The sequence below is a fragment of the Camelus ferus genome, chromosome 13, assembly GCF_009834535.1.
Source record: "Camelus ferus isolate YT-003-E chromosome 13, BCGSAC_Cfer_1.0, whole genome shotgun sequence".
NCBI classification, from domain to species: Eukaryota; Metazoa; Chordata; class Mammalia; order Artiodactyla; family Camelidae; genus Camelus; species Camelus ferus.
The window spans coordinates 11,521,761-11,537,525 of record NC_045708.1 but is presented as its reverse complement, the minus strand read 5'-3'; the positions used below and the strand labels follow the sequence as shown (position 1 = coordinate 11,537,525).

The window sequence follows — 15,765 nt, the reverse complement described above, 5'->3', positions numbered from 1 at the left end:
TCCCCCACCACTCTGGGACTGTGAGCCCCTTGATTGTGTTCTTTCCTTTTCTGTAGCGCTTGATTTCACCTCCCAACATAGATGTAACTTATTCATTCGTTATACTTATTGTTCATTGTCTCTCTCTGCTCTAGAACATCAACTCTGTGAGGGCAGGGACCTTGGCTTTGCTCACTGACGCATTCCAAGTGCTTAGAACAGGGCCGGGCAGAGAGTAGGTGCTCAAAGAATGTTTGATGAATGAATGATAAGTTCCTTCAAGCCACTGCCCTGGCTGTCACCATGAGAGGAAGTCAGCTACATAGGCTGCAGGCTTGGATTTCTGCAAGCAAGTGAAGTGGTGTCCATTGTCTGCAGAAGGGCCCCCCCAGGGCTGGATATATGGGAGATGCTCACAGGTGCTACTTGCTGCAGTTTCCAGCACAGACTTAGAAAGTTGTCCAAGTTCTCCTCCAGTCTTTCAGGTCCATCAAAGATGAAACCTGAACAGGTCCATCTACCAGAGTAGATGGTGCAAATCCAGCCTTAACCCCTGCTAACCTCTCGTTTTAACAACTGCAGAGCGAAACCTTGATTCAGAGTTCATGCAGTCATTTGCATGGGGCTGGCTTTGATAGCATCCTTTTATTTTCATTCGGTTTAACTTCAAGGTTGCCTTCTATTTACATCAAGTGCAACTGGTGTTCCACTTACAGCGTCAGTATAAAATGTACCGAGTGTGCCAAGCTAAGTGCCTGGTGTACAGTGACGGGCACCACAGCCCAAGGCCCTGCCGTCGTGGTGTTTCCACCTAGCAGGGAGGCAGAGCATGAAAAGTAAACAGGTCTTTGATTTATAACAGAGGCTCCAGAAGGAACCAGCAGGTGCAGCAGCAGAGCCTGCCAGGGGCCTGGGCTGTGTCCTTCCGCGTCAGGACGGCCTCACCGAGGAGGCCATTGAAGCTGAGACCCAAAGGTTGAGAAGCAGCCAGACGCGTGAGCCAGGAAGAGCATTGTGGGCAGAGGGAACAGCATATGCAAAGAGTGCAGCGTGAGCACAAGTTGGGCATGTTTGAAGAACAGGAAGGAGGCCAGCAGGGCTGGAGCTGGGGGAGGGAGAGGGAAAGTGGCCCACGATGGGACTGGAGAAACAGATGGGGCCGTTGCCTGGTGAGGAGTTTGACTTTTATTCCAGTTCTTTTCCTGAGAAGTTTGTGTCGGAATACCCCAGACATGCAAGGCTAAGAGCCTGCCTCCATCCGAGGCTGTCTGTGGGAGGGGTGAAGACACCTCTGCTGAGGTGTCTGTCTGTCTGCCTGGTGGTTTGGCTTGTGATGTCAGAGAGTCTGGCCTTGGAGATGCGGCTACTGAACAGAGTAGGACAGTCACCAGCGAGAAGAGCCGAAGTCTCAGAGCAGCTGGAAAATTCATCCCAGTGCTCCTGAAACAGGACTGACCTGATTCCATGGCAGAGAGACACCATGACCCAGCTGGATCTCTGCATCAGTACCACTCAGCACAGGAGAGTGAGACTTGGACAAGATGCTGAGTTAAACCCAGGTTTCCCTTCAGAGCCTCCTGCGTGGGCAGGGCCGCCTCCTTTCCCCCTGGGGCTCAGGGTGCTCACTGGAAAGTCATTCACCCCAGCAAACCTCACACCCCACACTCTTGCCTCCGTTTTCCCTGGGCATCTGAGGTCAGGAGGCTGTCAGGGCTCGGAATGCAGGCTTGGGGTCTTCCTGGGAAAGCCAGGAGCAAGGCGCTCATGGAGCCAGACCAGCCTGGTTTGAATTCCAGCTTCTCTACTCTCTTATTGTGTGACCTCGGGAAAGCTGCCTCACCTCCCTGAGCCTCAGTTTCTTCATCTAAAAAATGGGCCTGTTGATAGCATCCACATTAGAGGCTGTCAGACAAATTAAACGAGTCAGTTCATGTAGAAGTTAGCACCGTGACTGCCACAGAATGTGTGCTCAGGAAATGTAACCATCACGATCGTTATTATTCTGCGCTGACTTTGCATGAAACTGCCAAGTAAGACACGTGACTCACCAATATGTCACCCTCACCCCGCCCCCTCCCCAAACACATATAGAGAACTTTGCCTGTTAATTCACACCTAGGAAATGACCACTCTGATCCTGAAAACCCCCCGTGTCCCAGAATGAGCCCCCCTGAAAGGCCAGACCCCCACCCAAAAGACAGAGCCTCCAGCTGGTTGTTGGGGAGGGTTCTGGTCCCGGCCCCACCCCTACCTTGCAGCAAAAGCACCTTCAGTGGAACAGGGACGCCCACTCCTGGCCCACCTCCGTGGCAGGGTTATCTTGAGGACAAGGTGAGTTCCTGGCTGGAGAGGGCTTTGGGAAAGGCAGAGCCAGATCGCATCACATAACAAAATGCCCTGGCCACCTGTGAGATTGCTGCTAGAGCAGGTCACATGCCTGCCAGATGCTCGGCAGTAGGGGCGGAGGCAGGAGACAGGTAATGAGGAAGGAGGCCTCAAGGCAGGGCGTTCAGCGCTGGTGCCCCCAGCACGTACCAGCATGCACTTGACGGGGAAATCCTTCAGGCCTCGGTTCCTCGGGGAGTCAAAGACCACGGGCATCGTTTTGTGTGGGGCTTGGATGTAGCCGATCTCCATCTCATCCTGTGCAGAGTGAGTGGAAGGGAGGCTGTTACGCATGCTGCTGGGGTCTTGACACCCAGCGCAGGGATGGGGAGTGTGGGACCAACCACACTCTCCCCTTCTTGTGGTCAAGGGCAAATTTGCATGGGCTATTCAACCCCAGAAGAGGGGATCCAGGAATCAGAGCTTATTGTCCTGTATTTGCACCAACATGTAGTGGAATCGCGGGCACGCCCTTCACTCCCGCTCCTGGTGAGTGCCTGGGCTGGGTGCCAGCAACCCTGGTGCACGAGCCTCGGGCCCTGTCCTCCCGGGGAGACCCAGGAGCAGGGCACGCCCCACCCAGTACTAGGAGGTGATGGGAGGGGAGGGAGGGGTCTGTGGAAACACAAGAGGCGCTCCTGATGCGATGGGGACAGGAACGAGTCAGAGGGGACTTCTGGAAGAAAGCACTGCTAAGCTGAGGCCCGGGGGAAGGTGGGAGTAGCCCTGCCCCAAAGGAGGGCGGATGAGGCCCCAGCCCAGCCCACGGGGCAGAGAGGGCGAGGGCGCAGAAATGAATTGGGTGCAAGTCCTACCTTCTAGCAGATGGATATTGATGTTGGACATGAATGACGATGAGGTTGAACCACATGAAACTGTCATTCTTGGAGGTAAAAAATGGTGGCATATCAGCAGTTTCATCTGGTTCAACCCGATTTGGCCCAGACGGAATGACGAGAAAGGAAGAGAGGGTGTTATTTGTGGGTTTAGAAAAAAGAGGAATGAATTCCCACTGGAGAGCTCGAGGAAGTTTCTGCAGGGGATTCGAGCTGGGATTGGACAGGTAGGATTTGGACATGGGGGATGGGAATAGGGAGGGAGGTGGGAGAGAAGGAACAGGGCTGAGGGAGGGGGTGGGAAGGGAAAGCAGGGGGGAGGGCGGAGTCGCCCAGCACAGCCCGCCCACTGCCCCCCCCCGCCCCCACCCACCCATGCCAGGCGCTGAGCTGAATGAGACTCCATCTCTGCCCCTGGGAGGCTCACAGCACAATGGGGGAGCCTGGCGCAGCAATGGAATGGTGAATCAGTGTGGCCAGACTGGGGACAGCCAGGTGGAGAGGGCCCTGCAGCCAGGCTGAGAAGGAGGAGATGGGGGCCATGGACCCTGCTGGAGCAGGGGTGTGGCCTGGGCTGTGGCTGTGCCCAGGATGGCTGGCTTGGAGGGAGGGCCACTGGAGGGACTGTTTAAGTTCCAGGCCCCTGAGCTTTGCAGCATTTCCTGAGGTCAGCTGAGAGTTTTCAAGCAGGACCATGGTTTTCATCTTGGTGACCATGGTGGGCATGCTGTGGCCACAGTAATGTCAAGTTGAGTCACTTGCCCGAGCCTCTGTCTGTGAGGACCCTCAGAGGCTCCTAACTCCTTGCCCATCCGAGGTAGGATGGCTAGACAGGGGATGGGCCCAGCCCTCAGAGCCAGGGTCCCCAGTGTCCCTTGACTGTCAGGGATATGCCTCCTGTGTGTCCGGCCAGCCTGCCCTGAGGGTCACAGACCTGCATCCACCGGTCATCCATGCTCTCCTCCTTGGCGCAGACGATCAGCTTGCACCTGGCTTTCTTGGCCAGAGCAGCCACTGACTTCAGGAAGTCCTCATTTTCCAATATTCTAGAAAGAGCAGAAAAGAAGCTCCTTAGTGCCATTGATTCAGTGGCCAGTGGCCTTGGCTGGGTTGCCATGGGACAAGCTGGACCCCTAGGGGTTCTCTAGGGGTGAAGCAGGAGCTCAGGCCTGGAGGAGCCGGGGAGGGGCACGGTGGGTGCTCTGAGACACCTGGGGCCTGGATGGAGACCCCGGCTCACCTGCCTCTCTGCTCTCAGCAAGCTTATCTCACTGAACTTTTGTTTTTTTAAATTAATTTATTTATTAAAAATATATTTTTTAATGGAGGCACTGGGGATTGAACCAAGGACCTCATGCATGCTAAGCACATGCGCTACCTCTGAGCTATATCCTCCCCCACATCACTGAACTCTTGTAACAACCCAGGAGGGGAACTAGCAGGTACTCACCCTACACACACACACACACACACACACACACACACACACACACACACACACACACACGACAGCATGAGGGAGTCAAAGCCTAAAGTCACACCACCTGGGGACAGCACTGGGATTTGAACCCAGACCTTGCTGGCTTTCGGCCTGTGTCCTGAGCACCAGGTTATATTACTTACACCCTCAGCCCTTCTCTCCCGAAGTGATGGGAAGAGGAGAGAGGAGGGTCCCCTTGAGACCCTGCATAGTTAGTAGGTGTTCTCAAACTGCAGGATACATGCCGAAGTTCTCTAGAGCAGCTTGTGAAAAAGCAGCAGGATCGCACATATACTAAAATGCAGCTGGACCTGGTCCCCTGAGTTGAGACCCAGCTGTTCCGAGGTTGGCCAGGAACACGCGTTTTAAACGAGCGCCCAGAAGTTTCTGGTGCTGGAGGCCCACAGGTCACACTCTCAGGAGCCCTGGAAGCCTGGCTCGGGGACTGAGGGTTCTCATCTTCCCGGTCTGGCCAACTCGGTAGGCCCCCAGGAGCTAAAGCAGCCTCAGCCCACATCAGGGCAGCAGAGCAACAGTGAAATCAACAACAATGACGATTTCTCCTGCCTTTTTATGGCTCCAGCCGGCCTCAGCCCTCAGCGAGTCGCAGCAGGGATACAAATTTTTCCCCATTCTCACAACAAGCGCGTGTTGGGCCTGCGCCCCAACACAGGGCTCCTGAGGGCTCTCCCAGGTGTGTCTGGGCCCCGGCCCCAGCACTCCAGGGCCCTCACCTGCACACGTACACCTCCTTCGGGGGCTGAGTGTTGGGGGTCATGATCCAGGGGGCCACGCGGAAGACCACGCTGTCCTGGAAAACCAGGGCTTCAGGGAGATCCTGTAGGCGGAGGGGCAGGGGAGGGGCTGTCACAGCAGCCATGGCCCCACACCTGTTTCCTGGCAGCTGTTTGGAGCCCCCGCCCCAGCTGGGCTCTGTACCCCCCACCCAAGCTGGGCCACCACCTGGAAGTCCCGTTCCCCCTCTGGGCCGCCATCCTGGCCTACCGGGTTGGACGTGTCCAGCAGGGAGAGCTTGAGGGAGACAAGCCCTGGGAAGCTGGCGTCTGGGAAAGCCAGGCCCTCCACGTAGAAGTCTGTGCTGTGCTGGCCGCCCGGGAGCTCCAGTGGGTGAGAGGGCTGCTGCGGCCCCAGGACCATGCTGTACCTGGAGGGCTGTTTGTCTGCTAGAGAGAACAGGGGGCACTCAGGTCTGCGTCCCCTCCTCTGAGATCCTGTCTTCTTCTCTTTGGTGCTGTGACACCTTCCCAAGGCCACCGTACGTCACCCATGAGGGCCCCTCACAGCGCATCTGGACAGAGCCTCCCCTAGGAGGAAGGGACTAAAGCCTCAGTTGGGACATTCCCCTCGCCTCCCCATGGAGGTCTAGGAATGGAGTAACGGGGGTGCCTGAGCCATCCCCAACTTTATAGAAAGGTCAATATACATTAAGATTCATTCATTCGTTCAGTCAGTCATTTATTCATTCATTCCTGAGCACCTGCTCTCAGCTAACACCTGGAAAGACCAGGGAGACAGTCACTGCCGTGGTTCCCAGGGAGCGCACAGCCTCCGGGGTGAATAGGGAGGTGCAAAGATAGTCAAAATCACAGATGGCACTAAGTGCTGGGATAGAGGCAACCCCAGAGGGTCAGGGAAGGCTTCCTGGAGGAGGTGACACCTCAGCAGAGGCAAGGAGTAGGTTTGCGGCCCAACCAATGTCATTCTAATAACTTTGAATGGAAGTAAGTCAGATCAAGCTGTGCCTCTGCACAACCCTCAGATGGTCTGCCTCCTGCTCCTGCAAACTAGGAGCTGCAGTCATTCCCTGCCTCCCTGACCTGGCCCCTTCCCCTGTGGCCTTTCTTCTCCAGCGTCATCTACCCCCTTAACCCTTGCGTGATGAACACCAGCCTCTCTGCCTTCCTCAAGCCCACAGACACTGTCCCACCTCAGGGCCTTTGCACTGGTGGTTCCCTCTGCCTAGAGTGCCCTTCCCCTGGGTGTCTGCGTGGCTGTTCCCACCCCTCCTTCTGCCCATATGACACCTGGAGGAAGCCTTCCCCGATCACCTTCTCCCCACACCCCCAGATGCCACCCCCATCCTCTTCTTCCCCTTCCCCGTTAAGTTCTTCTGTGTAGCATTTAACACATCTGATGCACTAGATGTTTTACTTAATGATTTTACACATCATCCCTTTCAACCTCTCAACCCACTGAGCTGAAAGCAACAGGAGGGCAGGGACTCTGTTATGTTCTTTGCTCCCTGCTCTCTACCTAGAACGGAGCCCAGCCCTCCGTGGTCTGTGCTCACGAGCCTCTGAGAAGTTACTGATATCTTTGATCAGCAGGATGCTGAGAATAAATTATTACATAACATGTGCAGTCAGCTTGGAATCAGAAACTTCTGCAAACAAGAGTCCTGTGTGTGTGTGTGTGTGTGTGTGTGTGTGTGTGAGAGAGAGACAGAGTCAGCCACACAAGGAACAATTACAACACTCCTTGGGAGGGAGGTCGTTTCCTTCTCTGCACTCACCAGCACCACACAGCATCTTGTTTGGCTCTATTTTGTGCCCTTTCTAGAAGGCAATGGACAGAGAAGCTGTCCATCTTGCTCACTGCCTCATCCTTGGTTCTTAGAACCTGGCACATGGTAGGTACTTGGGAATTATTTGCCAAAGTGGGTGTGAAGGGGTGGTGACCCATTGGCTGGGGCAGGAAGGGAACACGAACAGCCAAGGACAACTCACGACTGGCTTGAAACACCCTGACTTTGTCCATCTCAGATTTGGCCACGTGGAGCATCAGCTGATGCTTGCTGAAGAAGTCCCTGGGGGTCTTCGTGCTCAGGGTCACCTGGGACATGTCCTGCAGGTCTAGAACGAGAAGGGCATGGCCTGAGACACATGTCCGTGAGACCACCACCCAGCCCAAGACCCTTCATCATGTCGCCCAGTTTTATTGTCTTTACACTCTTTCTGGTATTTAAATGACATTTTTCATTTTAGAATTAAAGCAAGGTTTTGGTCCTCTCTCACCAGTGAGCTTAGGATGTGAGCTCAGCGAAACAGAGACCACATTGATATCAATTGTTGCTCTGTTCCCAGCTCCTAGGAGCACCTAGAACAATGTCTAGCGCAAGGTGGGTGCTCAATAACCATTTATGGAATACGCGAGGGGAAAGGTTCCTTCCCTGCGCCTGCGTGGGAAGTCAACCAACCCAAACCGTGGCCAACAAACGTGTGAGGGGAGCCAAGCTGGCCACGGGCCACATGGTGAAGGGCACTGGAGCTGGCGGGGTTGGAACCCGGGATCTGTGTTAGCCCGGGGGAGTTATTTCAGCTCTTGGTGCCTCTGTTTCCTCGTCAGCAGACAGGGCAAAGCGTAGTGCCCATGTGGAGGGAGGAGTGTCCTCGTGTATATAAAGTGCTAATTACAGCACCTGGCACCCTGGGAGCGCACAAAGGCTGCATACGGACCACGCGACTATTACTGGGTGCCGGGCACCATGTAGAGGCTGCTTCTCAGCGTCAGGCCAGGCCCGCTGCAGGCAGCTTCAAAATGCATCCATTTCTATGCTATTCTAGCAACATCCCAGGAGGGCTGCAGCCGCTGCCCTGGCCAGTGGACCTCACCCCCTCAGCGCCCTCCTCCAGGGCAGGTGGGCAGTGTGTCCTCCATCCCCGCCACATCCCAGAGGTGAGACAGCAGAGACCCTGCACCTGCCACCATCCTTGTGTCCCTAAACCTGCCCCAGTGTAGGGATGTCCGCGTTCAAATCCTGAGCCTGTGACTTACTAGCTGTGACCTGGAGCAAATTGCTTAACTTTCCCATGCCTCGGTTTTCCCATCTGTAAAGTGGGGATGAGGACCATACATACATCTGAGCCCTGTGCTGAAGGATCAGATGAGATAAAGATTCCGAACTGCATACAGCGGGGGCTCGGGCTGCTCTAACCTGAGTTGGGGGCCGATGTCAGGCTTTGATTTTGAATTATCTCAGGCCCCAGGTTTGACCCAAGAGCAAAAGTTTGGGTTGGGCAGTGGGCCAGGGCATGGCTACTGAGCCCTGGAGGAGGCATTTGGAGACTCAGCCCTGTTCCCAGCTCGTCCCTGGCTGCACTATGACCTTCAGTGGGTCACTTGCCCTCCCAGGACCCATGTCCATTCCTCCACCTACATAACAGACATCCTAACAAGAACACACTTCCAGTAACTCCAATTTCTTCAGGCTTTTACAAGACTCAGGACCCAGGGCTTTATGAACAGACAAAACTCTATTCCCATTGGCTCTTGGGGGTCTTTACCGTGGCTGTCAAACACCTGGTCATCCGTGCAGTCCACAGTGGAAGAATCAGGATTGTCCTTGTCACAGTTCACCAGCAGGATGGCACCCTGCCCACGAGGGCCCCAGGTCCAAGTCCTCTGTGGACACCCAGCAGAGATGCAGTGCGCTTAGGACCCTGCCTATGTCCCTCCAACTCTTGGGAAAGCACAGCCCCCTCTCCCTAGCCCCTCGATAGCCTTGCATGATTTACACACCTTGCTCCCACATCAGGTAGTTTTTTGTTCCCAACAGTGGGCTCTGTGCCTGCTCTCAAAGTCATAAACACATTCAATTCACTTTTAAAAAGGAGCCCAAGACAGTAAAATTGACATCAACAGCTCTGAAAAACTGTTGGATTGGCAAATCAAACTGAGCTAAATATTTGTGTCAAGATTCTAATCTAAATAGTTACTCTTAGGAGAACTCTTAATTACTCGTTCATCAAAGTGTGGGTGCTATTCTTAGCAGCCACTTATTGTCTGACCAAAGATTAAAGCAAATTAAGCAGCCCCTCCCAGCAAGATCTAATAGTGGTGACATCTTCTGTTTGTAGGAGAGCGTTCCCCTCAGGGAATGACTGCATTTTGAGTGGAAGGTAGGTTGGATTCCACTCCTAGAATTGTAATTCTTCCCCCTGCTTAAAAAAAACCTTTTTGTGGGGGGCAGGTAATGAGGTTTATTTATTGTTTAAAGGAAGTACTGTGGATTGAACCCAGGACCTCATACATGTTAAGCATGCGCTCTACCACTTGAGTTATACCCTCCCTCTTCGTCCCCCGACTTTTGATTGACCCCGCAAAGGGATCTTAATTTTTGACAGGTCATATCATCCTAGAGTGCATAGCAGCATAAAACTGTGCAGGCAGCTTTGAGGTTCAGGGACATCCTGAGGTTCGTCAATGTACCCCAGTTAAGATTACTCATCACCTACATGCCCCCCCACCCTATATTTCCTCAACATACACGCCCTGCCCCTACCTGGCTCCTTCCCTCCCGCACGCCAGCCATGTCTTCCTTTCTCTATTATTAACCCCACGTGAATCTCTCCCATCAGTCATTATCAGGGGATTTTTGAGACAGAGTCGACACCTGCCTACAAATTTTCTCTCTGCCATGTATTTACTGGGTGAATCTGTAGTTTCCAGTTTGTCGGACAGCACGTCCTCTGAGCCCACAATTATGAAAAATTAGCTTTTTAAAAGGGCTGAGAACTATATAAACCAAAACGGTAATGGATATTGGTGATTTTAATTTTCTTATTTTTGTTTTGTTCTTCCTAAATTGTGTTTCTTTTACTATTAAAGTAGGATACATGAGATAGACTGCTGTTCACCCCATCACCACCAGGGGGAGCCCAAGGAGAGCCCAGTAGAGTTTCGAGAGCATTTGGGGTGTCGGTCAAGGCTGAGCCATACCTGATCTTTCTTGCCTCCTGTAGGCTTCATTTTGCCAGTGCGGGAGATGTCCGCGCTCAAGGAGATTTCTGAAATCCCAGTAAGTAAGAGGAGAGGGTTGGCGAGGGTAAAGGGTCAGGGCACTCAGCCTGGCCCCAGATGGACAATCCTTCCTCCAGGAGACTATCTGCACAAAAGCTTTGTTCCCTCATTTTCAGAGGAGATACAGGTTCAAAGATACCCCCATGTTTCCGAAGAAGTTTGACTGCAATTCAGACAGTGAGCCAGGGCTTCTGACCACACCCATTCTCCTTGAGTTGGGGGCCATGCCATAGCTGTGATGCCAACCAGACCCTGCACACCTGGCTACACCCAGGGGTTTCAGAAAGAGTTCCCGGCCATCCAGTGGATGTTGGGTGCGAAGTCCCTGCAAGGACACCTTGCCAGGCTCTCAAAGGTCTCTGGCCCCAACTCCAGCCCCCTTGGGGCAAGGGACATGGTGATTACTCCAGCCCCACCTGGCGCTTCATTCTGTGTATTGTGACTGCACTGGGGATGAATCATGGCCCCAAACATACCCTGCTCTGTCCAAATGGCATGGCTGAGAAAGCCTATGCTCATTTCTAAATCCTTCCCTGCTCATCAGAACACATGACTACACGGTCATTCCAATGACACTGCATGCCCATGGTGTGATATAGTGACCTCATAAGCTCACAGTATGAGACTGATCTGATGTTCTTTTAAATGTATCCATAGCCACGGATCAGTGCTGGACCAGAGAGCACCATGCATGGTGGCCTGGACTTCTTCGCTCCTTCACTAACCAGCTGCATAACCTTGGGCAAGTCTGTTTACCTCTTGTACCTCAGTTTCTTTGTCTATAAAATGGGATAAAACACTACCAATTTCATTGGATTGTTGTAAGGTTTCAGTGTAAAGTCTTGGCACACCACCTGGCACAGAGTGAATGCTACATAATATTAATAATAATAAATTATCATTAATTATTAAAATGTGTATTAATGGAATAAATGAATGAAATTCATTAATGAAATGAAAATGAAACATCCATATGCTGTTCATACAATTAATATAATAGTAATATCATGATATTATTGTTCAACATGAGGTCAAGTTAAAAATATACTTTATTTAAAAAAGAATATTAAGTATGAGTATATGTAGATCATTGATGCAACAAAAATGGTGAAGACAGGATGTAAATAAAGGAATTTGGGGAACATTGGTCTATATTCCTGTGTAAGACAGTGTCATCATCTACTTTTCCTCATAAATATCTGAGGTCTCCAAAAGGCATAGAGACTCATATATTGAAAATCCACGTACCACTTCCTAAACTGATAAATAAAATATTGAGATATAATTGGAGCTCCCTACAAATGCCTTCTCTCCCAGTTGTATTTGCATTTCACTGACTGGGGAAGGAATATTTATGAACTACTAGATGTATGACTGGCTAGAAATTGTCCTTTTTCTCTGCTCTGTCTAAAGTAAGCTTCAGGGTATAGTTTCTTGGGAAAGATACCTTGCAGGTGTGTGTGTGTGTGTGTGAGTGTGTGTGTGTGCGCAGGGGTAGGGGGCCATGCTCCAAGATTCTGGGCATCACTTACCGACCCCGGTGATGTAGAGCAGGGCTTGGACTGGGGCAGTCTTGGGTCCATAGTATGAAATCTGAACCTGTAGGACAGAAGGAAACCATTAATGACTTCTCTTAGCCATTCAACAAATACCAACTGGCCTGCTATGTACCAGCTGAGAGCAGGATGCTGAGGAGACAAGGCTGGGATTCCCAGCCTATTAGGAACACCTCCATTGGTGGGAGTGGAGGGGTAGCAAAACACTGAAGTGACTGTGATGCATAGAAGAGGGTCCTCTGGGAGCCCAGGGATGTGGGGGCTTACTCTGCCTGTGTGGTGTCAGGGAGACACCCTTTGAGGTAGGTCTTGGACGGAGAAGTCCAGCAGCAGGAGCAGGAGTCAGCAGCTGGGGATGTGGGGGAAGAGGCATTTTAGCAGGAGAGTGCTGGTTATAAGCCACATAAAGTGGCTGGCAAGCCAGAGGGAGGGAGGAGACCTGAAGGACCAGACTTTGGAGAGGCTGGAGCCCCAGCCCTCTGAGGATTTAGGGAGCCGGAGCTTCGGGTGGGTGCTGGTCTCTTTAGGGCAGGTGCTGCTGAGATTAAGAAACACCAACCCCCATTGCCCAAGGTGCAAAATCCAGGAAGACGGGGGTGATTGGCCCAGTCTGGCCAGAGGAGGGCAGGGCATCAGGAACCACACTTCCACCAAGATGGAGGAGGGATGTTCCCAAAGCCAAACCAAAGAGCTGCCCCCAGCAGAAGAGGAGCTCCTGAGGGGACGCATTGAGGTGTCTGGCCCTGTCCTGTAGGTGGTGGAGATCCAGGGAAATGTCACAGCCACTGTCACCTGGAGTCTGGACTGTGGCATCAGCCTCCGGACTGGTCTCCCTGTCCCCTGTCTACCATCTGGATCTAACCTACTCGCTACACTGCTGCCAGTGGGGTCTTTCTAACACAATGTGTGGTCTTGTTACTCCTGTTCGAAATATTTTCATTGGCTTCCTGTTACCCCCAGAAATGAGCTCCCGGATGCAAAACCCTCTAATTCTGGCTTCCTCTCTCCCCCATCTCCCCCTCCACCCTCCTTTCTTTCCATGCAGATCTTCCTCAGTTTCCCCACTACATGCCTCTCCCTCTCTTATCCAGAGTGTACACACAGGCCACATCCTCTATGGAGGGCTCTCACTCCTCTTTCCCTCTCTTAAGCAGGTCATTCGTACCATCCTTCAGCTTGCCACTTCTCCCAGGAAGCTTTCCTTGATTGCATCCTCCCTGACCAGCTTTGCTGCCCAAGGTCTGTGTTCCTACAGCAGGCAACACCTCTGCCCCAGGGGAGCCTGCTTGGCCTGTCCTGTTGGGAACAAGTGGTTGTTGGCCCAGATCTCTGCAGAAATACTGGAAGGTTCTGTTGAACCCATCTATAAGTCAGTGCGGGTACAGTGAGTTGAATGGTGTTTCTCTGAAAAGGTATGTCCACATCCTAATCTCTGGAACCTGTGACCGTGACCTTATTTGGAAAAAAGATCTTTGCAGATGGAATTAAGGATTTTGAGATGAGATCATCCTAGATTACCTGGACAGGTCTTAAATCCCAAGACAAGTGTCCTTAAGAAGAGTGAGGTGGGGGAGAGATTTGACAGGCTGAGGAGGAGGCAATGTGACCACGGAGGCAGAGATTGGAGAGATGCGGCCGCAAGTCTAGGCACGCCCACAGCCACCAGAAGCTGGAAGAGGCAAAGAGCTGATTCTCCCCTGGAGCCTCCAGAGGGATCGTGACCCGGCCAACACCTTGATTTGAGACTTCCGTCCTCCAAAGTATAGGAGTATACATTCTATTGTTTCAAGCCAATAGAGTGTGGTCATTCGTTACAGCAGCCATAAAAAACTAAATCCACAGGCAAGGACCAGGGCTGCCTGGCGCTGCCTGGCTGTGGTCTTCCTAGCCATCACCACCACTTCTAATTGTTTACATTGTGTTGCTCTTACCCAGAGGCTGTAAACCTCATGAGGGCTGCAACGTCACCTTTCTCGTTCTTTTCTGTATCTCCAGTGTCTGGCAGTGCCTGGCATGGAGGAGGTGATTATTAAACGCTTACTAGATGCATGAATTTAATCAAAACCCTGACCTCCATACACCCTTGGCATCCCCATATTGTCCATGAGGATGCTACGGCTGGAAAAAAGCCATCACGAGCTTTTCTAGGGAGAAGGGGGCTCTGCTAGGGCTGGGGCTGGGGGTCAGTGCAGGATGGACTGAGTGGCTGATCCGCTGTGACCCGCTGACCTCCTCCTCCACATCCCAGCCCAGGCTGCCACACTCACCTTCTGGTCACCTGTGCTACTGCTGGCAGCTCTCACCCTCAGGTTCACCTCCAGCCCTGGGCCCAGGGGCCATGTGGAGGAACCCGTGGGATTCTTCTTGGCTGGAGGACTGTGGGCAACATCCACACCCACTCCTGGGGAGGCGCTGATGCTGAAGGATGTGTAGCCCTGGGGGGCAGAGCTGTGGAAGAGACAGATGGAGAGGATGGAGAGATGCAGTGAGGCAGAGCCTGGCCCACCACTGCTCTCTCCAGCGTTCTGCCTTTTCCCAACAGGTGTAACACCAGACGGCAGCCAGTCTGACCCTGACCCTGACCCTGACCCTGGGAGTAAGTACTGTGAGGTTGGCGGGAGCTAGTGAGAAACAGACAGGAAGACCCGGAGGGCTTACACTTATACTAGGAAAACTACAGAAAGATGGGCGCACCAAGGACACACGCATGGATGGATGCATAGAGTCATGTGTACACCATGAGGTTTACATTGAACAAATGTGCACACACGGGGTGGTGCATATACAAAGAATCACACAGACTTCTGCTTCTGGAGCTGTGGCAGCCCAGTTCTCTGAAGGAACTTCCTCTTACAAAACAACTGGCCATGGTTAGAATATACTTTTTAAAGCATTGCTGAGCTCATGAGAAGTGAGAGAAATTTCCAAGGACTCTGTTTTCTGCATGTGCGTGTGCACGCGCACACACACACACACACCCCAGTGGTTGAGAATACCAAAGACAAACAGGTCTTAAGTGTATCCACAAAGAAAAGTAAGACCATCTGTAAAGGAATAATCATTAGATTGAGAGCAGATTTCCCAACAGTAACAGTGAAATCCAGAAGACAGGTGAATAATATCTTCAAACTATTTTGAAAAGAAACCTGTTAACTTAGAATTGTGTACCCCCAAATCATAATTTAATAAAGACATTTTTAGATGAAGAAAAACTGATATTTAAAAATCAGCATCCTTTCCCCAAAGAACTTCTAAAGACATATTTAAGGGGGAGATACCTGATGCCAGAAGCACAGTCTGGATGTAAGAAATAATGGTGAACAAATAAAATGGTAAATATTTTGGTAAATCTAAAACAAATTGTCTGCATTTTAAAAGTTTATTAAAATATCCAAATTGCAAGAATTAAAAAAAAGAGCAGAGTGTAAATTGGGAGGGGTAACAAGAGTTGAAGTATTTTGAGGTTCTTGATTGGAGAGAGAATTAAAATAGTGTTTAATTCTAGATTTTATAGAGTTAAAAATGTATGATTGAAATGTAAAGCTGTATTCTGACCACAGGTGGTATGACACTAGAAATCAATCACAGAGAGAAAAATGAGGAAAAAAATGAGTACGTGGAGAGTAAACAACACGCTACTAAAGAAGCAATGGGTCAACGATGAAGTCAAAGAGGAGATCAGAAAATGCCTTGAGACAAATGACAATGA

At 51.6% G+C, this 15,765-nt stretch overlaps 1 protein-coding gene across 2 annotated transcripts in view; it reads right to left on the bottom strand.

The window, feature by feature from the left end:
- PADI4 (peptidyl arginine deiminase 4) overlaps positions 1–15,765 on the bottom strand; it is a 32,537-nt gene that overhangs the window by 8,126 nt on the left and 8,646 nt on the right. The window contains exons 2-10 of one of the 2 annotated variants that reach the window (XM_032495282.1): positions 14,324–14,504; positions 12,033–12,099; positions 10,420–10,487; positions 8,985–9,102; positions 7,428–7,553; positions 5,686–5,864; positions 5,415–5,518; positions 4,135–4,246; positions 2,515–2,622 (exon numbers count right to left, since the gene is read on the bottom strand). In XM_032495282.1, the coding sequence (XP_032351173.1) occupies positions 2,515–2,622; positions 4,135–4,246; positions 5,415–5,518; positions 5,686–5,864; positions 7,428–7,553; positions 8,985–9,102; positions 10,420–10,487; positions 12,033–12,099; positions 14,324–14,504 (1,063 nt within the window). The remainder of the gene's footprint in view (positions 1–2,514; positions 2,623–4,134; positions 4,247–5,414; positions 5,519–5,685; positions 5,865–7,427; positions 7,554–8,984; positions 9,103–10,419; positions 10,488–12,032; positions 12,100–14,323; positions 14,505–15,765) is intronic. The other variant, XM_032495283.1, reaches the window with a different exon arrangement.